This window comes from Poecilia mexicana, unplaced genomic scaffold (assembly GCF_051168715.1).
Source record: "Poecilia mexicana isolate PSO_F unplaced genomic scaffold, ASM5116871v1 scaffold_6, whole genome shotgun sequence".
NCBI lineage: Eukaryota > Metazoa > Chordata > Actinopteri > Cyprinodontiformes > Poeciliidae > Poecilia > Poecilia mexicana.
The window spans coordinates 30,031,674-30,048,929 of record NW_028263375.1 but is presented as its reverse complement, the minus strand read 5'-3'; the positions used below and the strand labels follow the sequence as shown (position 1 = coordinate 30,048,929).

General features: G+C 38.5%; 1 protein-coding gene across 1 annotated transcript in view; it reads left to right on the top strand.

Annotated features, from left to right (window-relative positions):
• kif21a (kinesin family member 21A) overlaps positions 1-17,256 on the top strand; it is a 61,897-nt gene that overhangs the window by 4,690 nt on the left and 39,951 nt on the right. The window contains exon 2 of the mRNA XM_088006570.1: positions 16,561-16,783. Within this exon, the coding sequence (XP_087862696.1) occupies positions 16,561-16,783 (223 nt within the window). The remainder of the gene's footprint in view (positions 1-16,560; positions 16,784-17,256) is intronic.

Genomic DNA, 17,256 nt, shown 5'->3' with positions numbered 1-17,256 from the left:
AGCTACCAGTTGTGTTTTTTTCTGGTGCAGAAGAAATGACGTAAAAGTTAGATAAAATGCAACATGACCGTTCTGTCTGCAGACATTTTGAAAAGTATACATATCGATTTAATACCATGCATAGAAGTGGCACAAATTGGTTTGTGTTTTTGAGTGAAAATATCGGAATTGGTCCGTTCAGGCTGCTATGAAAAAGACAAAAAAAAATTCATACAGCACTAAAAAGCCACTTAAGTTGCATTTGCAGTCTACAATACATTAGAAAGGCTGGTCTTGGCGGGTCCTGCTAGCTGATGGTTTAAGACCCTAGCTTAAAAGAAGACAGTCTTTCAAACCTGCACTGTGGAATTAAAAAAAACAAACCATTAGCTGTATATATCTGCATCAGGATTGTATGCTCTACCCTTACATTAAAACAGATGGTTGTGAAACTCTGAGGCAATATAAAATGGATTTTAGTTGGTGTGTTAGCACACACGAGCATGTTCCAATGGTTTTAGTGGGAGGTGTAGCTGGAGGGCAGGAGGACCTGCTAAACCTGCCTGCTGGGCGCCTGCTACAGAACAAACATTAAGTATCATTTCTTTTCTTGGTGGTGATAGAAGCAGCGTAGATCAAAGCGAAAGGGAGTAACTTCAGCTTTGTTTATATGTGGTGAAACTACTTAGTGTGCTACTGTTGCCAAGCTTATTAACCATGAAGCAACCCACAAGATTTAAAGAAACATCTCCCTTTAGTCACTATTTTTGTTCTCCTGTGTCGGGGCTTGTTGATGCCGCCTCTCCTCTTGAGGCAATCAAATTGATGATAATGAAATTAAATAGATCGTTAAACCTCTTAAGGCTTAGGTTGCAGGCGTGCTTACATGTAATGGTGTTGAGGCATGCAGCAACTGGTATAAGTGGCTCAATCTAAGCCTCGGGTTGGAGTTCACAAGCCAACAGCAGAGACAACTGTGGTTTAAAAATCTTGTTAAAAAGAGCTCCAAGATTAGAGCTGATACTGGCTGATATCCAGTGACCAGAATGGACTTCATGTGTGTTGACAAGAGACAACAGCTGATGAAAGCTGTGAGGGGGGGTTACAGAGCAAACAGAGATTAGGGACCCCTCAGTTGAGAGGATAAGTGAGGTGCAGATTTGTAAACTGCTTAAAATATGGCAAAATAGCCATGAGTATTCCCAAATATCTGCTTTAAAGTTGTCACAACAATATTGTTTGGAGCATAAGAGTTTTTAGTTTTGAACTACTTTGACCAAAACCTGTATGTTTTTATCCTGAAAGACCAACCTGGGAGGGTTAAGATTACAAAATAACTTATCCGGGAAAGTAGACAGTAGAACCCTAGAAACCAGGCTGAGCTTCAGTGCAGGATGTTTGGATGAGTGTTGGTCACCCATGGCAGCACCACACAAACATAAAACCTCCAGACAGACTTGAAGTGTCTCTTGGCCTCATGCTTTGTTCGCATCCATTGAGCTGAAGCAGTCTGTCAGGAGGTGTCGAGGTGATTCTGTAAATGCATTAAGTGCATCTTTATCAAGATGTTCTGTAAGTTCCTTAAACGCAGCTACCAAGGGCCTCTTGGCTTCTTCTTTGAGGAATTGTTCTCAGGTTTAGTGGGGTACTCCATGAGTTTCTGGGTGCTTTCACACTTAATAGTCCAGTAGACTCGGTTCTATTGGGGACTAAAATTGCTACATTTGTTATATTGTGAGCTGCTGTAGTTCCCTGTCAGTACACATTGTATCAAATGATCCAAACCCTTTGAAAAAATCCTATTCTTCCTCTGACCTGTGGTGGCGCTAAGAACCACTGAAGGAAACAACACAACTTTGGTGCTGTTCGAATACCAAGTGGACCGGAGACCACTACAAAAGCAGGAAGCGGACTGTACTGTAGAGCATTCTGGGCAAATGCAAGCAAAACAAACACGCTTTTGTAACACTAGCGGGAGAAAAAGCTCATGATCTTTTGCCAAAGACAAAAGAGAAATCCTACAAACCCTAAAATCTGATGCCACTTCATTTTTGGTTACATTTTGTGAAGGAGGAAGTTGCACTCAATGTCTTCTGAGGTTTTTGAGTTGTTTTCTTCAATGGTTCTTGGTCCAGTGCCACCACAGGCGAATAGGTGAACAGGTTTTTCCAAAGGGTTTGGATCATTTGACTCTGTGAACCACACCAGCTTGAAAACAAAACAAAGATGCTGCAGATTTGACCCCAAATCAATTCAAATCTACAGGACTATCAGGTGAGAAGCCACCTTTAAACTTCTTTGTCTTTTTCTTTGAACTGTGTGCTGTTTTTACTTGTTTGTTCATAAATTATTTTTAACAAACCTCTCATGGCTTTGTAGAACAGGTGGATTTTCACTGACATATATAAACTCTGTTAGGCAACATCTGAAGGCACTAGTTTACCCTGAACTTCATTTACAAGATGGGGAAAACCCTCCCCAGATTGTTGCACCGCCTTTTCCAACTTCCTCTTCTCAGTTATGCACCACTTTTCATTCTCACATGAAATTCAAACAGACCTTGTGAGATTTGTTTTTTTAATGTGACAACGTGAAAAAGTTCAATGGGTATGAATGCTTTTCCAAGGCACTGTACCTCGTGCTAATGTTCATAACTTTCTAAATACATCAACTGGAGTTTGCAGCATTACAATACAAAGATAATATGCAAATTGTGTATTACAAGAGTGATGTATAGAATTGTGTCCCTGGTGAGTTCTTGGATTTGACCCACATGATGGATCCCGAAGGACATGTCAGTTTATAGAAGGAAACCACTAAAAGGCTGTCTTGGCATGCATGTGAAGGCTGCTTGGTGTGAAAATGCAGCTATTTGTGGCCATCTGCATACTATTTGTGACCTGTTTTCATACTTGGTGAAGGATATGAAGTTGCATCCGTGTCTTATTTGTGGCAACAGATCCACATTTAAGCCTCGTCCACTTTAGCTGAACCTTTAACTGGATAGGTGTCGGCATCAAGCAGCTGGAGATTACAGGGGGGAAAACAAATATCGTAGAAAACGACTATAAAAAGAGGAAAAGCTTAACACTGAAGTAATATAGACCTAACATGAGAGGAAACAACATATTTTGAAGGGTGTGGTGTACATAAAGCTGCTCTGTAATTACATCCAATTCATTGACCATGAGCTGCTGGCTTCTTAAGTTGTGCACAATTGTGGAGGAGAAGGATGTGTGAAAGCGCTTTTTTTTTTTTGTCAAACCAATGTCCACATGTGGGGACCGCACAGCTGAAGGCTCCCTGCATTGGTGCAGATGCAAACAGGCAGAAATGTGCTGACTCTTTAGGTGGTGATATAGATAACTGAGGTCCTCCAGCAATGCTGCGGCCAGTCGGGAGTCTATTTTGAGGCAAGTTGACTTTAAGTGTAGGCTATGGTTAGCGTCATAGAAGGGAAGAGCCGGTCATCGTGACCAAACACTGTAAATGTTTTAGGGTCGCACTCAAATTACTGTCTTACTAGGCGGCTTGAGACCATAAAAACCTTGGTGGCTAAAGATGAGGAACCCGGAGAAAATGTTCTGCCGAAGAACAGCTTTTTGAAAGCTTTTTGAAAGAAAAAAAATCTGCATCATATCTCTGAGAAAGTGTTGGGCCAGGCAGACTGTTCTCCGAGCCACGGCAGAAATATTGACAAAATGTCTGGCGAGCTTTCTTATTATCTTACCTGGGGTTGCAGTTGGTAAAACAGCACATGGTGTGTGTTCTTTTTAACTCCCAAAGAGTTAAAAAGAGAAAGTCGTAGTGATGTTCACATATAATCCGATTTTTTTAAACAGCTGCTTACCATGAACGATAGGACTTGAGTCTCAGTGAGTGAAACTTTTTTAAAAATTTCTTACAAAGCTCTGCTTACACTGAAATAACTCTTATTATTCTATTTAATATAAAAGTGTATTTATTTAGTCTGCAAACAAATAAAATAGAAGAGCAGAAAATGAAATCTGAACATCATAAAAAAAAAAAAAATTATACCAATAAAATTATTCTGTTTTCTTGTGGATACTAATTTCTTGTGTTTTTGTAGTGAAAGTTGTTTTAATATCTGAACTTTGACTACTTGCTTGGTTTCCAAATACCTCACTGTGTCAGATGGTGTTGCTTCTAACCTGAAGGTGTGAATTAAACAATGCTAAAGCAAAGTTGCAAATGAACTCTTCCCACCTGCTGGCATCATGTGGCAGCTGACTGAATCTCCATATTTATGAGGCGGTAGTTATTCTCCAGGTGAGTCTGAACAGTTCACGTGTCTGTTGTTATATCTTGTGTTAATTGGCCACCTGCTGAACGAAGAAATATCTGATATTAAACAGTTCACTGAATGCCTAACTCCACTCTTTTTAGCTATCCCGGTACCTTCTGTCTCTTCTAGCTCAGAAGCAGGAGATAGCTGATGTTGCTCTTTCCCACTCAAAACCCACAGAGACATGCACACTCTGTGCTTTCAGGGCTGGCCTTTGTGTCGCTGGCCTGTAGTTGACACAGAGATGTGTGTTGTGTCAACAGAACATGGTTCAGTGACGAGGCAATCTAGGTTTAACTCTGAAGTTGGTTGAAATCCCCCCTACATCTACATATAAAAAGCTACACACCCTTTCCTGCTTTAACCTAAACATTATTCATGGAAAAGCAAGCACACAACACCACAGTAATAATTTTATGATTTCAACATAAAGTCAAGATAATATTTCTTTAGTACAAAAGCAGTGATGAGTTTTGAAACACACATGCTATGGCATATTGGGAGTGGATCAAAACAAAGAAGTACATTTCTGCCAAAACGTTTGAGTTTGGAAAGTCAAACATTTGCTAGAAAAACCTCAGAAATTGTGAGCTTCATCTCTCAAGTTTTTTTCCCTCAAATTTCTATAGTTGCTTTTTATTAATCAAAAACTTACAAAAGAAACATTTTTTGCTGCAAATTATTTACACTAAATTTGACCTCAACAAAAAAGATACTTTCATTTGTTATCTGGCTTATTCAACCATTAGATTGGTGCAAAGTGTCATTACACCCATTCAGCTTTATACTTGAAGACCTTTGGTGATGGCAGGCCCGGTGACATGGGTGGGCATTGGGGGTCATTGCCCGCTGAAGGAGTCAGCTGTGCACCCCCGGGACTGGAAGCTGTTTGTTGTTTTTCCTGTATCAATTTGACACAGTAGGGGCTTCCGCACTTCCAATATCTGTGCCTTCTGTCACTTTTTTTCAGCCATTAAAACAGTTTAATTGTTGTTAACATGTAGTAACCTGTTTTTCCGAGTCGCCTCTAAACACAACATGAGTGCTAAGACGCTCGCGCTGGATTTACACCTGTGCAACAGTGAAGGAGACCTGCTGCTGCTGTGCAGAGCTACTCAGGTGTGTTAGAATCATGGCAGCAAACCAGCAAAACGCAAAGAACTTTGCACAGTTTTCCCTCAAACTAACCGACTGAGTTGAGTAAAGCTGTTGGATGCAGGTAATGCTAGCTAAATGGCGACTAGCTAATAACAATGCAGCACCTTAAGCTTATTAACTAGTTGCCAATAGGCTACTGATGTTGTTTATGTTAAAAAAAATAGTACTTGTTACATTGAGTAATTTTTTTGGAAAAAAGGTACTTATATGAGTAGTTTTACTGCACTGTACATTTTTCTTTTACATTAATAATTTTATTATTGCTGTGTATTCACTTTGCTCCACCCAAAAGAAGCCGATGCTCCCCTGTTAAACTCGTCTGGGACCTGGGCTGCATCAGGCCACAATAGAATGTTCAGTTCCAATGGTATCAATGACATCAGCAGTGATGTCATCACTCTATGATGCCACAAAGGAATCTCTCTCTTGAATGTAGTTCACAGACAGCGTTTTCTCAGACCTGTTCCACAGTTCTATCGCGACAGATCACTCTTCAGAGCACGTTCGAAATTAATTGAAACAAGCGGGATATTGATTAGACATGAAGCAACAACAGAAGTTCCTGCCCTACTTTATATATGTGTATAATTATATTTAACACTTGGCGTTAGGGCTGTGTAATATCGATATTGCGATATATATCGATATTTTATTTCCTAGAAAAAAGTCGATATTCATCTGCAAGTATCGTAACATCCAGCTGTTACCTTGCTCACTCACTGCTTGCTTCACCGGGAGAGTGATTAGGTCATCAGGCTTAGAGTGATTCCTTCAGATGTTAAGTGTCAAGGTTAAAAAGGTATCAAACTCAACTATTCAGAGCAGAGTACTTGGTGCACTTTATTTACTTTACAAATGCATGTAAGCTACAGTTTGTACTATTTCAATTAAAAGAAACATGTTTTCTCACCACTTCTTTGATTCATTTTGTCCAGCTGTCGACTTTAAGTCTGTCTCCATGTCCAACCAGAGCCAGGTATTGTGTAGCTGGTGCTTTTAATCAGTTTTCAGTTAAATTAATTCAATCCAACTCTATAACAGTCACAAAATGTCACCAAAATCACTCTGTCCCTCTAAAATCTTTCAGAAAATCGCAAAAGTGTACTGAATTGTATCGTTTGCTGAATATCGCAATATATATCGTATCGTGGACAGAATATCGTGTATTGTATCGTGAGATTATTGCATCACTACAGCCCTACTCGGTGTGTGGTGGCAACCTCATCCACCCCTCTGTGATTTTTGGCACCCCAGGTTGGGAGTCACCAAGTTAGATGATCCAAATGTAACTAAACCCTTCTCATAATAGGTCCAAGAGTTTGGTTTCCAATTTCCACTCCTGAAAAGGATGCATCAGCCATAGCACTCTGGTGTGTCCATATGAAGTGAATCAACAAGTCAATAAAAGGAAGCTTTAAAAATAACCACTTGGAATAATTTTATGTTATTGTGGTCGGTAAGAAGATAAATTATTTCTTTGGTGTTGCATAAGATTATATTGTATCAACGTCTCAGACATATCATGTTTCAGTCCTGTGCCCCAGCAGGCTTCAAAGCTCAAGAACAATGAGGAAACTCCTGGCTGTGTGGTTTACTGAGCTGTCCACCAGAACCTGAGTACCGCTCAAAGCACAAATTTAATCAAGTTGGGAAGGTACATAACACTTTCTGCCACATGATGTTGTATCTTCTAATTGGGAATACTACAAGTGCACCTAAATAAATATCACTGAAAACTTTATTTTAGTGGCTTATTGAAAAACTGTAATGAAATGGAATAATTTAACAAAGTGTGGCATGTTTAAGTTCTTATTATGGCTAAAGAAAACCACACACTTTAAGAATTTCACATAAGATTTTTTTTAAAATAACCAAAGATTTCTTTGTACAGAAATTTCTTCACCTACTAAAGAGGGCTCAGGTACTGATTTACTGTGCAGTATATGCACACAATACTTAGTCAGGGTTCCTTTTTACATGAATTCATCAGCGCAGTGTGGCGTGGAGATTAGCCTGTTGATCGCAGCCTGTAGCTCATGTGCAACATTAGCTCTGGTGTGTCTTAGCTTCCTCTTAGCTGCATAAATTATCTGTTTGGTTATGCTAGTTTACTAGGGTTCTAAGAAACTGTATTGCTCTGCTCTATAGCATTTTCTTCTTTGCAACGTTTTAGACGTTTGTTCAAAACTTGCATGTCAATTGAATAGAAACGGCTATTGAACCTGGAAACTTCACACAGCGCCTAAACACCTTGCATTCTGTGTGTTTCCATGACTTCCAAATGAAACGCAACATTTCTGTAAAGAAGAGTTTTTGAACCACTGAGCAAAAGGTTCAGCTCAGTTTTCTCCTTGGTACAGGTGAGACAACAGTTTTTGTCTTCTGTAATTGATTTATTGAGAAATTGTTAAATTAACCTTAGAAATATCTCTTTTTGAGGAGTTTTACTTTCTGAATTCAATTCTCAAAACCACCTTTTCCAAAGATTTTCTAAGTTGGTGAGTACCTGTAGTTCATGTTGCCTATAACTGGAACCCATCTGACACTGGCAGTTTTCATATCTAACTTTGTACAACCTCCTGCAAACTCCTCCTATTGGCCAACTTTTCCCTCCCTGCTTATTAAGGGGCGGTCCGCTACCTGACCTCTGACCTACAGGAACCAGTGAAATAGTTATCAGCATGCTGCAGCATTTCAGGTCGCCCCCATTGTGTTTTTAAAAGGGTATTTCCCTTTAAGTTCTCAAAACTGTGGAATTGCTGTGCATTTGAGGCGTATTAGAGGAAAACAAACAAAGTGAGGTCAGGAAGCCTCGGCCTTCATGAACCTGCCATGCAGATTAAACAAGTCCCTGGGTCCTGGCAGAGGCCTGGGAGTGTGACCTGTTTTTGTAAGCTCTGCCCTTGTGTTCAATATGTGGTGATTTTGTTCCATCTTATCCTGCTGCAGTAGTAAGCACCGCAACATGAGGTCATATTGTTAAAACAAAAGGTACTTTAATACACATTCTGTCCAGAAATAAGGAATCACTACTATCGGATAACGTTCAATAGAAAATGGCTTAACTGCAATTCATTTGTAGAAATTGAGTATAGCTGATTCATTTTTTTTAAACAGTCAGATTCTACAACTTTTCCAAATTAATTTTAGAAAAAAAAATCATTAAACTTTAAAAGAAATGTCTTTTAAAGACCAGTTTCTGGATAAAATGTGAAATTCCCATCAACATTCCCATTAGTGGATTTACTGGAATGTTTTCAATCATTGTCATTTTATAGATTTTTTTTTTTACATCTAATTTACATTGTGGCTTCTAAAATCTGACATTTTATTGCACTCCTAATGGTTTTGTCTGAAGGGGACAGTCAGTTTCCTGGTGGTAAATACAGCTTTACTGTAATATAAAAATAATCATACATAGTTATTTTGGTTCAATTCAAAATTATATTTAACGTAGCTACTCATTCAGTTTGCAGTGCATTTTTGGATCATAAAATAGTAGAGATACATGAATCTAAAAATTTGGGTTCATATTAATTTTGCTGTGATGAGCAATATCTGATATTTAGCAATATCATAAACATTTCCTCTACCCTTTGAACACTATGTGGGGGGGAAAACTAACCACACCATTGAAATACCTCTCTTCTTCAGTTAAATTTCCTCAAATCTTGTGCTGTGTCACTGCTATGATCAAATACCACATGATCGACCCCTTCTTGCTCTACGAAGCCATGCACAATCGGTAATAAGATGGAAATAAATATCAGTTATTAATATTGGCATATTCTTACTTATCAAACTGATGCTGTTAAGTTAAAAATCGACCAACATAGGTCAATTATGATGTTAATGCTGACATATCTTGCATCTCTATTAGGGGTGCACTGATTTATCAGCCAGCTGATTTATCAGTGCCCATTTCCTTAATTTTGTGAGATCAGTGATCCGCTGACTTTTACATGTGAAGCTAATCTTATCCACCAATCTTATCTTGCTTGGCAAAGAACAAAGACCACTGTCCTCTTTTGCTCTCTGGTGAGAATTTGATTGACAGTCCGGCCCACCAAGTTATGTCTCGACGCTTACAATTAACAATATTTACCCCACTGTTGTCAACTCTATAACTTTCTTGCTACATTGAGACCAAAAACAATTGGTATCGGCCAAAATCGGAATCGGCAGGTTAAGTTTTTTAAAAGATTTGTAAATGGCGATTGGCCAGAAAACTGCAATTGGTGCACCACTAATCTTTATGCAATAGGAGTATACTTGCAAAGTATACTCTTATTTATTAATTAATTAATTTATTTTACTAATACGCGTTTAATACGCCATTTTTTTAGTTGTGATTGTTTGAAATCTAGTGGAACAGGGTTATGCAATACATCTGAGACATAACATCTTTCTCCTGCACTCACACCCCTGCTAATTATGATGCAGCAGCCTCTTGACTGTCTAGTTTTCCTGTCTGTGCTTGGAATTCACATACATACATTTTCTCCTTTAAGAAAAAATGTATCCTTATATGTAACAGATGAATGATTTCACTCGTGTTTTGAGCCACATATTGTCTGATCTGTTGGGTCAGCAGCAGATGAACTTCATCTCTTCAGTCTGATTGGTGGCAGAATGCTGACTGCTTTCCTCTCCCTGATGCTTTTCTCCTTGGCATCTCCTAGACAGCCAGAGCAGCATTATATCCTGCTGGGATCGGATTAACACTTTAATTCAGTCCTTCTGTTATGGGTTGTCATGGCAACCTTCCTCTTTTGTGTCGCACACTGAGTAAATGCGCACCGGACACACAGACATGCAGGATTGTTATGACTTGATGAATCTTTTGGCAGGAAGGGCGATAGTTTGAGTCAGTCAGAGGTTTCCTGTTCTAATGTTTTTTTTTTGTTTGTTTTTTTTGCTCGTTCTGTTTTTGTGCCAGCTTGTCATCTGAGCTCTTTGTCCACTGTGGTGGTCCTGCTGGCTGCACAGACAAAGCACCAAAGCCGATGTGTTTTTACTTGGCATTTGTCATGCATTTTTGTTGCATTGGATCGACAGATTTCTGTCCCCTTTGACTCCAAGATCCAACCCACTGTTTCAGTAATAGCAGAAATAGAGCTACAGCTGAAGTCAGTGAGTCTGACTCCTCTCTGGGTAGGTCATGATGAAACATAGAACTGTTCCGGTTGAGTTTTAGAGCAGGGTTTTTGTTTTTTATATATATATATATATATATATATATATATATATATATATATATATATATATATATATATATATATATATATATATATATATATATATATATATATATAAGAATTCCTTCAAAAGTATTGGCTGCACTAGATTAGTTGTGTGCTCAGCAGGAACCAGCTCTGCTCTGTTTCTGTAATGTCTGCGGAAATAATACCTGGTGTTTTTTAACAGCTGTCCAATTCCAGCATAGGCATTATTTGTCATAACATGACATTTATATATCTTTAGTATTTCAAACATTTGGTACATTTTGGTACATTTTCTTTCAGTTCATCTCCAAGTGTTGAACAGAGGTATGAACAAACCAAAGTGACAGTTAGGTGTGATTCTTCAGAGAGTGGATATAAAGTAAAACCTCCACATTTTGTGGTTGAAATTCTTATATGTACATGGTTTTATAAAACTATTCATACCCCCTTTTGACCTTTTCCACACTTTGTCATGTTACAACAACAAACTTCAATGTATCTAATCAGGATGTTATGCAACAGACCAACACAGAGCGGTCTGAATCAAAATTTTTGAATCAAAATCTGAACAGTGTGGCAAGCATTTGTTTTTCAGCCCACCTGTGTCTTATTTCGTAGCTCCACTTACAAACCACAAAAGGTTTGTAGGTTTGGATGTTTTCTATTTTTTACAGAACTTTATTTTTCTTGACTTCATTCCTTATCTCCTGTGTTCTTACACTAAATGGTGAAGTTTGTTTTCTGACAAACCAAGATTTAATTACACAGAAATTAACTCTAGTTAATTGGAGAACACCAATTACAGTTTTCTGGCCAATCACTGAACTTTTAAAAACCTGACTGCCTAATTCCAATTTTGGCTGATACTATATATATATTTTGTCTGAAAAATATAGACAAAATATAACAAGGTCACAAAGTTGGCAACAGTTGGGTAACTACTGTTAACCACCCACATGCAGACATGACCTGGTATGCCGATCTTCGATCTTCCAAAGTGAAAGAAATCAGGGCTGGATTATCGGCCAGTCAGTTTCTTTTGTTGTTTTTGGTACACCATTACTTATTTACTGTCTTGGTGATGTCTGAGGGGTTTTCCTTGATTTATTGGTATTAAGTTAATGAGAAACATAAATTGACCCTTAAATATGTTAATCACAGGACAAAACTTTCAGTTGTATGTGGACAAATTTTGTCACATTGTGATTCAAGACGGTTGAGGCTACTGATAACTACCAAGCTATTTTTTTTTCTGCATCTGTCATGGATAAAGTGAAAATTTATCATCAGAAGGTGGAAAAAAGTTTGTACGTTTCTGTGTGTAGGTCTTGTATTTCATTCGTAATGGTCTTATAACACCTTAAATTTGAGATGGTGAAACCTGCAGAAACTGTGTATTCTATCCATGTTGTCTTACCCAGCCCTTTCACAGCCCCTTGTGCTTTTAAAGACAACTTTAAAAACACAAGGGAGGAAATTTTGCTTGCCTGACAGAGAGATTAACAAAAGTGACAGCAAGAGGCTGAAGCGGCATTTCACTTTGTTTTTCAGTAATTAACATCCTGTTTAACTGGATATACTGAAAGCTAAGCTCCTCCCTCCTGGCACACATCCAGCCAGGAATGATTTTTAAGTCATCTGCACTGCAGCTTTCTTTTTTAAATAAATAATAAAAAAAAACATAAATTTTGCCTGAACAAGGTAATTGTGTTGGCCATAGATTAAAAAACATCAATATTTCTGATCCTTTTCATGCTGGTCAGCAATAATTCTATAGATTAATGTCTTGTTACTTGGAATTTCTTTTTTTAAATGATTTGTTAAATATATACTTACATATGACTAACTTCTTTAATCTTGAAAACTATTAACACCAGTCCGCCAGTGATTTCAAGAGCCGTGGGGCATCTGGGACAGGTTTAGGCGTGCTGTTAACATCTGAACACAGGTGACTCAAACACGTCAAATAAGGTCAGAGGTGAAGGAAGGCGCACTTTTATAAATTATGAGTGTTTACACATCAATACATCATAAAATTATCAGATTTCCAGTTAATAAAATTTATACCGCCTACAGCAGGGGTGGCCAAGTCCAGTCCTCGAGAGCCACCATCCTGCAAGTTTTAGAAGTATCCTTACTCCAACAGACCGGGATCAGCTCTACAAAGGCCTGATAACGAGCCATTCATTTGATTCAGGTGTGTTGAAGCAGGGATGCATCTGAAAGTTGCAGGATGGTGGCTCTCGAGGACTGGACTTGACCACCCCTGGCCTACAGGTTACATAAAAAACACAACAGATTCCTCATTCTTATTATGTACTTTACACGATGCAACCAAAATGAAAAAGCGGTGTGAAAATGCACACCTCCTGTCATCTACAGGATTTAGGTGGTCAAGTGCACTTGTGAGCAAATGTGCATAGAAGTGGGTGATACAGACTTTAAATCTGATCACTCTTTAAGTATTTATGGTAATAATGATAAAAGCGATGGTGATCCGCACAAATATCTCATGCCAGCTGTCAAGTAAGGTAGTGGAGAAGTACTGGGTATTGCTTTTACAACAACCACCCTGCAGTGTTTGAGTCAACTATGAACTCTTCTCTGTTGGCATATTTAAGTACCATCATAAGCTTGGCCCAAACTTATTCAGTTACTCCCCATTTTTTTGGAACCACCTCAAGGGTGGTAGAAACAGGTCCTCGCCTACGCAGGTCCTACGCTCATGTAATTTGACTATCAGCATACTGCATTTGTTGATTAGCATGTAGAGTCTGTGACAAGACTGTGGCACTTGGTGAGATGGCGAGGCGCAAATTGCTAGATGATCAAATCTTGAGGTCCAAAGCTTTTATCAGTTGTGGCTCACCCGTCCTTTTGATGCTGTATGCATCAACTGGAACCCAAGACGGACAAATATACCTAGAGATTTTAGAGATACTGGCCACCTAACATTACATACGCAAAACAATGTTATCGGCGCATCAACCTCAGCTCCTGGGCATTCACTGCATGCCCACGTTACTAGCCATATTTATGCCCACTTTGGTGAAGAACTCATTGCCAGTGGAGACAGCCAGCCTGGATAGAACCAAATCGGACAGCGGCCTGATAGAGTGAGACTTGAAGATGGAGAAGGGGCAAAAATATCAGCAAACAACAATGAACTGAAGCAATGTTGTAAATAAGAGTGAAACAAAACTCTTCTACACTGATGTGAGAGACTTATGACCAAAAAGAAAACTTTATTGTTGCTACAGATTGTTCTACATGATATGGAGTCATGGACTGGATGAATTTATCCTCATTGAAGTCAGTATGTCTCTTCTTATTGTTGTTTTTTATTTAGTGGATTTTAATGTCAGTTTGTGGCTGACATAACAGCACAGAAGTCAAATCCTGACCCTCAGCTGATCTGTGACCTCTGCATCCAACTCTGAAATAGGCTAGGCCCTCATTGATACATTCAGGTTGCCTTTCCCCTTCATTTTTACCAACATAACTCTAAACTCATTCATGAAACGTCTTCTAAATACAAAGCTACTGGAGTTGACAAATAATCTTCCTCCAATTTAAGATGACTAGTGCTAACGAGAAGCTACAAAGCAAACTGCGCAACAGAAGTGTAGAGATTACTTGCAGATGAGAAGCAAGAAACAGAAGAAATGTGGTCAGATTCCCGGGTGTGAAGGCACTCTGGGAGAGACAGAAAAGCGGGATTACAAACCCAATTAGTGAGTTAAATGGTGTGAAACAAAGACACCCCTGCAGGCCTATGTGTGGACTGAATGGGATTACACTTCCAAAAGCACTTTTAAAGGCCAAGGAAACATGTAATTGGTTAAATACGGCAAATTTACCATGAAAGCCAATTAAAATACTTCTACGGGTTCATGGTTGTTGATCTGCTCACTATCTCAAACAGCTCGTCTTCTCCAAGGTCTCCAATCATTAAGTAGTTTTTAAGTAATGAATCAACTATGAAATCATCCATGATAGCTAGTAACATAAAAATAAAATCAAAATAGGAGTCTTAGCGTTAACGAAAACATCTCCGACCACATCATGTGTAACTAAATGTCACAACCTCCTTGCAGGTCGTTACCTCTCGTCCCTCGCCTCCGTCCAGCCGAGGCGTTGGTGTCAGTGCTGGGATCCAGTATCACACAGGCGAACACAATGGCGGCTCTGTAGTCCGCTGGCCGTATTGTTCTTTCCTGAGTTTGGAGGCACAATGAGGCCCTTATCCACACTGCTGAGAGAGACTCACTGTCAGGTGCTTTTCTTCCCAGCTTGTTTGGTTGCTGAAGCCTTGAAGAGAATGTGTTTAAAAAGCAGAAAAGGATCAAAATTGGTTCTGTGGTTGCAAATAAAGCGTTAGCTAGGAGTAAATGGAGAAATTATCAATCCCCTAATAGTTTCCTCTATTGGCTAAACTGTTTTGGTCTATGATCTGCTTTGATGAGATGAATAAACATCAACCTGACATGCGATGAAATTATGGTGAAAAGTTGGTGGAGATAATCTTCAGATCTGGAGTGTGCTTAACAAATGAGACAAGCATGATGCTAAATGTAGATCGTGATGTTCTGCTCCTTCCAGATCCGTTCACACTCATGTCTAAAACTTTTAGTCATGCTTGCAGATGTAATGGAAATGATTTACTGATTTACTGTTTCAGGGATGCTAAAGCACCATGAATAGATTCTCTTGCAGATGGTGTTTGTTTCTACAATTTAGTCCAGATTTCATGAATTAATTCCATTTTGATCTGCATTTCACATAGGCAGAAATGAGTAGTAACTACTTACATTTACTTGAGTAACATTTTAGAAAAAAACATTACTTTTACTGCACTGTACTTTTTACATTTACTTTAACAAATGCACTTGTAATATTATTATGAATATTATTACTTTTGCTACTTGAGTAAAATTTCTGTATTCTCCATCCAATACAAGTAACTTCATTGAAGAAAGAACCAACATATTTTAACGAAAAATATATGAAAGAGAAGCACATGTACAGTTTACATTAAAGTGTGACTTCTTGTTTCTACACCAGCTTTGTTGTTCTAATGTTATGTAACATACAGTAAACACTATATATTGTCACTGAAAGCCAATGCTCTGTTCTAATATACAAACATTCATTTTATGTAAATCACTTTTTTCCACAAATAAAGGTTTCACATTTTGGCAGTGGTTAAAACAAGACAGATACTTGTTTTAGGCAAACCCCTGATATTTTGTGGAATATTTTACACATGTTTTTGGTTAAAAGTTCAAATTAAAGCGTCAGACTGACTGGAATGAACAGAGAGAGTTTTTAGAGTTTTGTTATGACGAGCTACATATGATGGGAAAGCAAGAGTCATTTGAAAGACTGGAATGTGGACTCTGAGCTTCTCCATGGTGATGCTTGTCCTGTTCATCTGTCTTCAGTGCATCTCAACAGACCTGAAGCCTTTTAAACATTTGAAGCCAACAAAATGTTAAACAAATGTGCTTTTCATGACAATAAAACTTGGGATACACAAAAAGCTTGCTTTGGGAAAGGAGACTCAAGCAGCACAGGGAGAAATTATTTGTTCTCCCAGAAGCATACTTTTACATTGTTTTTTGACATTTCAATTGGATTCGTTAATGTAAGATTTGTCACCTTTATATGAATGTTGGATGAAACTGATTCCATTTAAATTCAGTGATGCCTTTAATAAATCCATGAAGCTATAAATTACATTTTGATGCTCTTTGCTCTTGAGAAGTCAGTAGTTGCGTTCCAAGACTTGATAAATCTCTTTAAAAGTACAGACCATTTTCATATTCCCATCCTGAACAGTCGGCACTAATAAAACAATCCCATTTAAACAGTTTGTGTCTTTGTCCACAGGATCCGTCCTCAGCTGCCCAGGGAGAAGATCGAGGGATGCCACATCTGTACGTACGTGATGCCTGGAGAGCCTCAGGTCATCCTGGGGAAGGACAAGGCCTTCACGTACGACTTTGTGTTCGACATGGACTCCCAGCAGGACGCCATCTACTCCACCTGCACTGAGAAGCTGATCGAGGGCTGCTTCGAGGGCTACAACGCCACCGTGTTTGCATACGGACAGGCAAGCCTTTGTGTTCCAGCCCGCTGCAGCTGCAGCACCCACGACGCTTTTAGCCTAGCTAGTGGAACATATTTCTGTCTGAGCTCATCTCTTTGTGAGGAAAATAAGAAGAGGTTGCTGGGGAATCTGTAAAAGAGAATATGTTTGACATTTTAAGCAGAAAAACTGGAAATTTACATTTTAGTTTCTGACTGGATAGCAATAGTTTTACAAGGAATGTAAGTTTGGAACATAAAATTCAGATTATGAGATTATTATACACAATTGGTGACACTGATTATCTCTTTAGTTTTAAGGTGTCACTATGGAAACCAGTAGGTTCAAATGTGAGGGAGTTCAAGCTTATTTTGGAGTTAAGTTGATTTGTTTGTGCTGCACATACAGGTATATTAAAAAAATGAATATTGTGTAAAAAAAATTCTCATTTCAGAAAGAAAAGCTCATATTTAATATACTTAATAAAATATTTTCAA